Source organism: Hyperolius riggenbachi, chromosome 11 (assembly GCF_040937935.1).
Source record: "Hyperolius riggenbachi isolate aHypRig1 chromosome 11, aHypRig1.pri, whole genome shotgun sequence".
Classification (NCBI taxonomy): domain Eukaryota; kingdom Metazoa; phylum Chordata; class Amphibia; order Anura; family Hyperoliidae; genus Hyperolius; species Hyperolius riggenbachi.
In genome coordinates, this window is record NC_090656.1 from 221,552,435 (window position 1) to 221,564,301 (window position 11,867).

Below are 11,867 nucleotides of genomic sequence, written 5' to 3' on the forward strand. Positions count from 1 at the left end.
CCGAACAGGGGCCCTGTTCGGCCATGTTCGGCCATGCATTCTGCAGTTCGGACGAACCCCGAACAGTTTGGCCGAACACCACCAGGTGTTCGGCCGAACTCGAACATCACCCGAACAGGGTGATGTTCTGCAGAACCCGAACAGTGGCGAACACTGTTCGCCCAACACTAGTCGGGGAGGATGAGGGTCGCACTATGAGTTTCTCTCCTTTTATGCCAATAGCAGCCAATGATGCAGAAGTATTCCTTGCAGCATGATCTGTTGCATTGTCACGCATGAATATGATTTTATCACAGAAAGCACAGTTCTTTAAAGAGAACCAGAGACGAAGCACCCTCATGTATTTTATTACATTTATCAGTGGGAACATGACAGTAAACACCTACCCTGCTTTTAGTTTTTTTCTTCTCAGTCTAATCTATCTGTTATCAACTGTGATAAGAATCCACCGACTATTCAGTCGAGGTTTGACCTGGAATCATTATAGCTGAGTCACTTTTTCTGTGAAGTCTTTTCAAGCCCAAGCCTTCCCCCTCCTGGCTCAAATTTCATGCTTTACATACGAGAGCTGTGATTACAAGGGAGGAGCTGCTGCTGCAGGAAAAATCTCTGTCTAACAGACAAGTGTGGCTGTGTGATCTGTGTGCTCTGTGTGTGCAGCCTGTCATTATTATCTACTGTATGCAGTTTCATTACTATGAGAGACACTTTCTACAGGCAGCCACACAGCATTCCAGAATAATAAAGTTGAAAGCACACAGATGAAAGCCTACAGCAGCCCTGCTTGTCTATAGTCTCATATAGCCTAGACAGCACATCCAGAACACCTCATAACCTGGAACAGAAGCAATATGAGCCGGCGGCCATATTGGATATTTCCTGGAGGAATAATGGATAAAAAGCACTCAAAAAGGCACACCAGAGTGGCGAAATTATCGGGTAGAGCATTTATTCTTTACAAGCTATCAACTGATATGTTTATTTTGTGTGAATCGTTCATCTCTGGTTCCCTTTAAAGAGAAACTCCGATCAAGAATTGAACTTTATCCCAATCAGTAGCTGATACCCCCTTTTACATGAGAAATCTATTCCTTTTCACAAACAGACCATCAGGGGGCGCTGTATGAATTATATTGTGGTGAAACCCCTCCCACAAGAAACTCTGAGGACCTGTTTACAGCTGTTTCCAACTGCCAAAAAAAGCATGAAGCAGCTACACCACCTGCCAACAGTAAAAAATTCACCATGTAATAAATGTCAGAATGTAAATCAGGGATTTAAAACATTTTACAATGGGCAAACACTGACTAAATCATTTATACATAATTAGTGTAAAAATGAAGCACTTTTTTTATTACATTATTTTCACTGGAGTTCCTCTTTAAGTTTATATCCAAAACACAAAACGCGCTGACACCAGCAATCAAAACCTTTAAAAATATTCCTGGTTCGCCTCCTCTACTTAAGATAAATATTGTACAAAGAGGTAGCGCTACTCAGGATAATACAGTATATACACCAGTCTCTATAATACTGTCTAGGCAGAGTATAACCTAAAATTATGACAGTTTCTTATGACAACTTCATCAGATATCTTCATTGCCTTCCTTCAGGATAGCAGAGAGCCTCCACCACACCCCTTGTGCCAGACTCACCGTCTACTAAGACCCTCTGGCGGGTCTAATGTGGCCTTGGGACCATTGCCGGGTTGTCCCCCACCTCTCTGGCAATTTCCTGGATCACACCTGGATCATTCACCACTGGACTCTGTATCTTCCTTATATATAACACTTGTCTCCCAGAACCTCAATAAAAAGGCCTCCCATAGCGTAAAACTGTATAACATTTATTGACTTATAAAAATATATTGCACTCACGTTTTCCAACCATAAATAAGAGCTTAGAGTTTTTCTTGGGACGGGCTCTCCCCTGTTATGTTGGCCGCAGGCAAGCTTGTTCCTGTAGTCCCTCCATGTGTATGCCACCAGTGCACGCTCCTACTCAGCTACACGTGGTTAGGCTCCGCCCGACATGTTTCATCAGCGTATGACTCCTCATGGTCCTGATGAGCCATACGCTGACAAAACATGTCGGGTGGAGCCTAACCACGTGAGCAGGAAGTGGACACGGAGCGGTGGGCGTCCCACGTGGAGTGTAGCTGAGTAGGAGCGTGCACTGGTGGCATACGCATGGAGGGACTACAGGAACAAGCCTGCCTGCAGCCAACATAACGGGAGAGCACAGCCCAAGAAAAACTCTATGCTCTTATTTATGGTTGGAAAACGTGAGTGCAATATATTTTTATAAGTCAATAAATGTTATACAGTTTTACGCTATGAGAGGCCTTTTTATTGAGGTTCTGGGAGACAAGTGTTATATATGAGGAAGATACAGAGTCCAGTGGTGAATGATCCAAGTGTGATCCAGGATATTGCCAGAGAGGTGGGGGACAACCCGGCAATGGTCCCAAGGCCACATTAGACCTGCCAGAGGGTCTTAGTAGACGGTGAGTCTGGCACAAGGGGTGTGGTGGAGGCTCTCTGCTATCCTGAAGGAAGGCATTGAAGTGTTAAGGAAGATATCTGATGAAGTTGTCATAAGAAACTGTCATAATTTTAGGATATACTCTGCCTGGACAGTATTATAGAGACTGGTGTATATACTGTATTATCCTGAGTAACGCTACCTCTTTGTGCAACAGTTCTCCTTCAAGGACCCTTAATTAAGTGGCCAAGCAACTCTCTCCCCATAATTCCGACCTAAACTATAACTCGGCCACCTTGTTGATAATTTACCAGCCTTGCTGTGACATGGTGGCCGTCCACCAACCATCTACCATTCCATTTATTTTAACCATCCTGGGTTGCACAGCACTCGTCAGTAAACAAGAAAATTATTCTTCATGTAGTTCTGGGCCCACAGCAACCATTTCTGCTTGTGAGAATTGGTTAGGGGAGGCTGAATAGAAGGTTATGCATAACTTCAATCCTCTGGTGGATCTTGCACCTTGATGTTCGCAGGACATCAGCCACAAATCCTTTAAAGGGAAGATCCACGTCAAAAAAAAAAAATACTAATCCACTTACTTGGGGCTTCCTCCAGCCCATGGCAGGCAGGACGTGCCCTTGACGCCGCTCTGCAGGCTCCCAGTCTCCTCCGGTGGCTCACCCGACCTGGCCAGGCCGGTTTCCAGGTCGGGCTCTTGTGCGCTCCAACATGCGTCTCACCCGTCGCGCTGACGTCATCGGACGTCCTACGGACTGTACTGCACAGGAGCAGAATTCCACGGGCTGGAGGAAGCCCCAGGTAAGTGGATAAGTGTTTTTATTTTACCGTGAACCCTCCCTTTAACAGTACGATAATGATGCTTAAGTTTTTGTGAACTATAATGGTTTTCATACCTTGTCCAAGGCATTCAACCATTTCACACTTTTTGGCAGCACAGAGATCATTTTTCTTTCTCATATTGCTTGAAAATGGTGGTCTGTTTTATAATGTGGAACACCCTTTTTTAGTAGTTTTCCCTTTAATCGGGCTCAACTAGCAAACTAGTTATCAGAGGTTTACAAGATTGATTTCAGTGATCAAAAGAGCCCTGAGACACAATACCATCCATGAATTTAATTGAAAAGCATGTTATTTAATCTTTATGACACTTAAATACAATTTGCATAATAATTTGGAAAGCAGTGTCAGGCCTTGTTCACATTATAAATTGCCAGCGCTATTGCAAGCAGTGAGCGATTTATAGAGCGCTTTTATAAAGCGCTTTTCCCTGTACTTTGCGCTTAGAAATGCACTTTTGTAGGCATTTTTCTAAGCGCTTTTGCTGAGCGATTAAGATTTTTACTTCCTGATGTCAGCCAGGAAGTGAACTGTTTGACCCATAAATAAATATATATACAATGTATTTATTCTGAAAAGTGCTTGGGAAATCATAATTCAAAGTGCTTTTTCAAGCGCTTTGCGATTTCCCCATACCTTCCATTGAGCCAAAACGCTCAGAAAATTGTGTATGTAGTGCGTTTGCAATTTTAATAAAATCGAAATGCTCACATGTGAACACTCTCATAGGAAGTCGTTGCACAATGGCTTTTAGAGCGATTTCTAAAATCACGAGCGCTTTAAAAAATCGACAACACTCATAGTGTGAACAAGCCCTCAAGGAATACAGGGAAACCTCTATGAATGTGCCTTGCTCCTGCATCTCTGTCTTGTTTACGTTCTGATGTCTGGCAATATATCGCCACTGATGGTTTGAGTAGCAGGATGGGTAGCTCCTATTAGTTACAGTGTGACAGCTTTAGGCTAGTCTTAAAATACTGAACATATCTCACTTGCTTTACTGAATGCTCTAATCTTTGTGAATTTACATTTATTGAGGTATTTACTACACAAGTCGGTAACTTACCTCATTAGTTGGTTATTTCACTTTTTGATGTGGTAACAGCCTCAGCGAACTGGTGTTTGAGAAGATGTTTGGTAAAATCAGCTGTTTTCTGCACTACCGAATGCGGTAAAGCTTAGTGAATTGTGGCCAATGTGTCAGTGTTGTCATTTTTGTAGTGGACCTATAGAAAGCTACACTGTGTGCTTGCTTCTTTTTCACCATGTTCATAATCTTTACATTTTTCAGCGCGGCCTGACCTGACTAAAGAAATCTGTGGTGCAGATAATCTGGTTCACAAGAAGAGAAGCCCTTTATTTTGTAGCATAATATTTTATAGACTTAAAAGGATGACCTTAACCTTGTATGTGAAGAGAGCTGGTCGTATGACGAAAGAGAGGATATGTTCCTGGAAATCTACCTCAGCAGAAGATGCAGTTCAATATTACTCCAGGGGCAGGACACTGACCTATAGGGAACATCAGAATCTAATGGAGGATTGTGAAAAGAACACCCTTCCTTTGCAGGTTGAAATGACGGTCAAAATGTCAGCTCTCCTTACCCACTTTAATACATTCATCTGCATTATTTCTATAACCCCGGACATGGAAAAATATAACGGCGCTGAACTCATTCTGGAAGTGAAATATGATCCCCTGAGATTCCCCATCTCTGCATGCTGTAAACTGAGTATAAAAGAAGGTAAGGCAAATTTCTGTTTCTCTCTTTATTATTGTGCATAAGCAAGGTCGGATTTACAACTTAGGAGCCTGTAGGCATAGGCATTCTGGCACAGTAAACTCCGCCCACAACCCCAAATAAAAAATATTTTGAATCTCTAATCCCTACCTCATGTCACTAATGGTGCCCATACATCTAGCAATGTATGGGTGCAGATCGACCAAAAGAGAGATGTCTCTCTGATTGAATATGATATGTTGGCTGCCCATACACCACAAGCTGATTCCTGATCAATCTCAGCATGAAATGTCTCAGGAACTGGCCTTGTGACACCACATCTGACACTGTCCCACCAAAGGATTATGTGCCCGCCCTCTCCCTGGTGCACGTGCATTAAAATCTCTCACCTGTCTGCAGGGCTGGATTTGTACTTTTTACCGCCCAAGGCCCACTATCAGCAGCTGCCCCAGGACCGACATCATCCTATACTCCCCCCCCCCGCCCCCCAACATGGCAGGGATTAGATTGTAGGCCCGCCTGAGGACATTTATTGATTAGAATAGCAGGGATTAGATTGTAAGATCCTTGGCGAGCAGCACATTTGGTGAGTGACAGGCAGCTCAGAGACCACTGTAAGTGCCCATTTGCTGCCCCTTCATCCCCCGAGTGCCAGAATCGGCTGTTTGTAGCTGTACAATGCTATGTGAAAACTCTGTGTACCAAGATGAATGTTTGGCTAACTGCTACTGCCTCCCTGCTGCCCACAGCCCGCCCCTTGCTTTCCTGGTGCCCTAGGCCATGGCCTATGTGGCCTTGCCTGAAATCCGGCCATGCCTGTCTGGCCACCACAAATGTCCAGCTGCTGCTTCTTCTTTATTTGTGTCCCATGTGGCTGCCGCACAATGCTATACGAGGTGGGTGGGTATGTGGGGCGCAAATGGAGGTAACAGAAGAAGCTAGTGTAATGCAGAACTGCTGCCAGCGGAACAGAGGGTGAGAGTCTGCCACATCTTCATTGGAGGGAGGGAGGAGGGGAGCCCTGAAGATATCTACATCAGAGGGAGACGAGTGCAGCACGTGGAAACCATGAGGGAAGGAGGGAGGGTAGCGCAGCAGCACATTGTGACTCACAAGGGGGACATTTGCGGGGATGCCTCTCCCACATAAGGCACCTGTAGGCACAAGCCTACAGGTGCCTTATGGAAAAACTGGCCCTGTGCATAAGAAAACAATACAGTATGCAGTTGATGAGGATTGGAAGAAAGAATATGAGGGGTGCTCTCTCAGTGAGAAAAAGGTTGATTATTCTCTATGGGCCATACACTGGGTCAGTCAAAACTATAAACTACATGCTTATTATTGTGTAGTTTCCCCTTGTGCTGCCAAACCAGCTCTGACTTACTGAAACATGGACTCCCTCACACCTCTAAAGGTGGCTTGTGGTATCTGGTCCCAAGACAGCAGCAGATAATTGATGTCAATGGATTGGACATACAGTATTATACCAGTACATCCCACAGATTTTTAGTTGTCCTTAGATCTGGGGAATGTGTATGCCAAATCAACAACTTGAACTTTTGTAATTTTCCTCAAACAACTTTTGAGGAAAAGATGTACTTTTTCTCCCTAAAAAATAGGGATAAAAAACCCTGCCTCTTATACGCTGAATGCAGGGAATCCCCGACTTACAAACGCCCACCAAAATGAACCGCCGACCAGCCATGACATCAGACACTTCTTGCATTTTCCCTGGGTATGTTCCTGTGCCCCCATGTCTCCTGCTTCCCCATGCCTGCTCCTCTGCCTCTTCCCCCCACACCGTGTGTAATTAGCAGAAGCGGTAGCACTGGCTCACCTCATCCATGGTGCCCACAACGACAGCAGACCTCTCCTGTCCTACACGGCTCCCACTAGTGCCAGCTTCTGCTAATAGTGTCATTAGCAGAAGCCATCACTAGGGGAGCTGTGCAGAACAGGAGAAGTCTGCTACCACTGAGAATGAGGTGAGCTTGTGCTGCCACTTCTGCTAATTACACACTGGGGGGGGAGGGCAAGAAGGGAGTGGGAGACACGGGGCAGAGGAACATACACGGGGGGAGCCAGGGGAACAGAAAGCAAACGGGGACAGGAGGGGACACACTGGGGTCAGAAAGGGACACAGGGAGGACAGAAGAGGACACAGGGAGGACAGAAGACAACTCATGAGGAGGGGGGGGGGACACAGGAGTACGCAATAATTGGGGGAGAACATCTACAAGATGCTCCTCGAATATGAACGCACCAGGTTTAGTATATTTTTCCCCCTGAAAGGTGCATCTTGTATTCCAGAGCATTTTATACGGCGGAAAATATAATAATAATATGAAGACTTCATTGGCACTTTTATGACCCTTTAATTGGGCTACCTAAGAGATCAGCTTATCTGAACACAATGGTCCCATCTGCCGTGGTTAGATCACTCAGCATGCCTCCAGTAGTGCCTCTAATTCTTGCGTCCCTTACTTCTGGGTATGACCTGGTGTCCATGTATCTCTAAACCATGCCCTAGATGTGTAGGGAGCATTGTATTCAGATATGCTGGCCTGTACGGGCAATTTTAAGGTCTTAAAATAAGCTAAGATTTTACTCTATGGAGGATTCCATTTTGTTTTAAGGTGTTCAGAACTTCAGAAGCAGTTCAGCCCAGATCTAGGAGGGCGTATGCACATTGGTACAAGTGGTCACACAGTGAGTGTAGCCCACTCGAGGGGTCTGTTACATAATCCTCTGTGTTCTTTCCTCTGGTCTGAAGTGGGCACATCCTTGATTGCAGTGTGGTGATCACTTTGGTGGTTCTCACATTCAGACAGATTCATGCACTATGTGCAGTGAGTATCTCTTTTAGGGTGAACTTTGAGTTTTGGTGGATGCACAGTGGACATCGATTGGAGAACCCTCAGATCTGAGCACTACTTAGCTTTTGGAATTTAAGACACAGCACATTTATATTGCCCTTTTCATCTGGTGGCCTCAAAGCACCATAGTTGCAGCCACAAGGATGCGCTCAATAGGCAGTAACACTAAGTAATACTGAACAGAAAGAGCTGAGCTTTAAAGGTAACCTAAACTGAGAAGGATGTTGATTTTTCCTTTTAAAATAATACCAGTTGCCCAACTCTCCTGCTGATCCTGTGTCTCTCATACTTTTAGCCACAGCCCCTGAACAAGCATGCAGATCAGGTGCTCTGACTGAAGTCAGACTGGATTTGCTGCATGCTTGTTTCAGGTGTGTGATTCAGCCACTACTGCAGCCAAAGAGATCAGTACGACTGCTGAGCAACTGGTATTCTAAAGGAAAAACCCATATCCCTCTTAGTTAAAGGGATACTGTAGGGGGGTTGGGGAAAAATGAGTTGAACTTACCCGGGGCTTCTAATGGTCCCCTGCAGACATCCTGTGCCCGCACAGCCACTCACCGATGCTCCGGCCCCGCCTCCGGTTCACTTCTGGAATTTCAGACTTTAAAGTCTGAAAACCACTGCGCCTGCGTTGCCATGTCCTCAATCCCGCTGATGTCACCAGGAGCGTACTGCGCAGACACAGACCATACTGGGCATGCATAGTATGCTCCTGGTGACATCAGCGGGATCAAGGACACGGCAACGCAGGCGCAGTGGTTTTCAGACTTTAAAGTCTGAAATTCCAGAAGTGAACCAGAGGCGGGCCGGAGCATCGGTATGTGGCTGCACGGGCACAGGATGTCTGCGGGGGACCATTAGAAGCCCCGGGTAAGTTCAACTCATTTTCCCCCGACCCCCCCTACAGTATTCCTTTAAGGTTCCCTTTAAACCCAGGCCTCCTGTGTCAGAGACAGAGCCTTTAACCAGTACAATATCCAGCCACTATTTAAGCTGGTAAAGATAGTCCATGGTGATATGAATAATGTGTAGTAGCTCTTATAAATTACAGGTATATAACAATAATGCAAATTAAATGGATAAGGGAGCCTAGAACTATAAAATTACAAAACTTTATTGGCAATCACAAACTGTCATAGAAACTGTCTGAAAACCCCCACCTAAAAACAAGGCTATGCAGTCCAAATAAACTTGCATGCAAACTGTTACTGTGTCTTTAAAGGGAACCCAAGGTGAAAGGGATATGGAGGCTGTCATATTTATTTCTGTGTAAACAATGCCACTTGCCTGGCAGCCCTGTTGGTCTTCTGGCAGAAGTAAGTAGTGTCTGAGTCAAAACCCTGCAAAAAAGCATATCTCTAATCCAGTAAAACCTGAGTCAGAGTACCTGATCTGCTGCAGCACAGGATTAGGGGGACTGCCAGGCAACTGGTATTGTTTAAAAGGAAATACATATGTTAACCTCCATATCCTTTTCACCTTGGGTTCCCTTTAAGGAGTGCACTCCAAATTCAATGACAGATACCAGTATAGTTAGATCTTCAGGCCCAAATTGCATGATGAACTACAATAGCTAGGTATCCACTGCATACATTAGCTTTCAGCCTTCTTCCACCTCCCATGTGTTTTGTAGCTTTCCTCTCAGTAATATCTACTAAGACCTCATTACTGACACCAGCAGGTGTCGAACCTCTAGCTAGCACAGCCAGCATATTCAACATCAGCCACAAAAGTGGCAACTCACGTGCGACACGGCTACTGGTGTCATCCAGACCTTGACCATTTGTAACCTAAGTGGGACCCCTGAGGGATTCATGTGCAGTAAGAATAACATCGCTGTAAAGGTGGAAGGAGGAGAGTTATTTCCCATCTTGCATTGGCACGTTAGCATGGTTGGCCAGTGAGGAAGAGGACAGAGGCATCATGGGAGGCGTAGCCGCGTGGACCCATGTACAGCCAGACACATGACACGTTTAGTCCCCATATACCAATAATGGTAAAACAGTACAGCAGATCTTTTGCTGAAATTAAGAGTAGGAATTAAATATGTACGAGCACGATGTTAGTACAGCGCATGCCAGCTCAGTAACATGAAGCTGCTCATGCACAGAGGAAAAAGCCGTGTACATGAGCATAGTCGCAAGACCATATTTAAATAAAGTTTACCCTAGGCGGATACAATTGGCACAAATGGGACACAGAGGAATGTTCCCATCTAAAGGATGTGCCTCTGTGTCCCTTCCACGCAGCTCTCTGTTCCCCCTGCCCCCCACATCCCCTCCTGGATTCTACCAACAAGGAGCTTGTTGGCAATCCTAGAGGGGAGTGGGTGTCCTTAGCAGGAGAAGCACTCCTGTGTAATGCCACTTTACTGCCACTCAGGCCATCCTACTGGCTCTCCCCCCCTGTGCTCTCAGAGGGGAGCAAAGAGCTGTGTGTGCAGCATTGTGATCCCAAAGGTCACAAAAGTGAAAGTAGTTGCTGATGGAGAAAATGAGCAATGTGGGACAATGAGAAGTGGCTCAATCTTCTCAGGGTGGAACAATGCTTCTGGTAAGTATTTTTATTTTTACTTTTCTGTTCAGCCTTCGGGTTCTCTTTAACAAGGCTTCAGAGGGTTTCACTGCTGGGGCGTTCAAGGTCGAAGGGTAAAGCCTCTGAACCATCCAGAGGCTTCCCTCTTATCAGAGGTACACTTTAAAAATGTGAAGTGTGCTTATTCTAGTTGTATTATGCAAAAACATTTATTGCATAATTTTTGTATGATAAAATATTAAATTATGTATTCCATAACATTTTCTCTTCTCAGAATGTGACTATGGAGATGAATGCACAACTGAAGTTGGCTCTGAAGTTATAACACAGGCCCAATCATTTAGACTGGATACAGGATACAGTAGTGTTTCCAGGGCAACAGTGATGGGAGGTGCAAGAGCTCAAAACCCTATCAGTCAATTTTCATCAGTAATATGGTTTGCACAAGAGTATCCGCAGGACCAGCAGGCATGAAATTGTTGTTCAGCCTGGCCAAAATGTTCTCCCTTACTTGTGGCCACTGGTCAGACAAGGAATGATCATGCTCAATACAATAGACCCAATTGAATAAGTTTTCTAATCATTCTACAAAATTCCTTTTCAACAAATACCTTTTACTTTTTGTTTTTTAGGGGCTAGAAATTTATTTTACTGAAGAGGTGTAATAGAATCTCCTGTGAGAAAATTTGGTAAAAAAAAAAAAGCTTTAAACTAATACAAAAGATTGTATCCCAAATTCAATCGTGGAAGAATTTACCCATAAATTTGATCGGCCGTGCATTCTTGATAAAGATGATATCTTTTGGGAAACTCTTATACCCCCTGCAGAATGTTCCTATGCTGTTGGCTCACAAGGATATCAAAAAACTTCAAGCTGAATTCACTAACTTTCTGTGGAGAGGAAAAAGGCATAGGATAGCTTTAAAAACATTAGAACTGCCCAAGGAATGGGGAGGAATTGGGATCCCAAACATTCGTTTGTACAATTTGGCGTGTCTTACTAGACATGTTAAAGATTGGATAGACTCCACGAGCAGGTTCTCAAATTATGAGTTAGAGGCAGCAGTAGCCGAACCCTTGGAACTGAAAGGTCTATTACACACTAAACAGAACAACCTACCAATAAGAATTAAACATAATCTAATAATTAGGGATACTATTTTGGCATGGAGAGAAGTGCATAAATGGTTATCCCTCCCATATAGAATCTCCAAATATATGTCCCTATGGGGTAATCCAGAATTCTCGACAGCTATGCAGCATGGGGGCTTTCTGCAATGGGAAAAGAGGGGAATTACCATGCTGGGCAATATCTGTGACCTTAGAAGAAAAAGATTGATGTCATTCCCTGAGCTGAGACAAAAGTA

At 44.5% G+C, this 11,867-nt stretch overlaps 1 protein-coding gene across 1 annotated transcript in view; it reads left to right on the forward strand.

Annotated features, from left to right (window-relative positions):
- The window catches only part of LOC137537959 (CD276 antigen homolog), a 263,958-nt gene extending 252,830 nt beyond the window's left edge, over positions 1 to 11,128 (forward strand). The window contains exons 5-6 of the mRNA XM_068259884.1: positions 4,637 to 5,089; positions 10,775 to 11,128. Of these exons, the coding sequence (XP_068115985.1) occupies positions 4,637 to 5,089; positions 10,775 to 10,974 (653 nt within the window). The 3' untranslated portion in view covers positions 10,975 to 11,128. The remainder of the gene's footprint in view (positions 1 to 4,636; positions 5,090 to 10,774) is intronic.
- Positions 11,129 to 11,867: the final 739 nt, after the last annotated feature.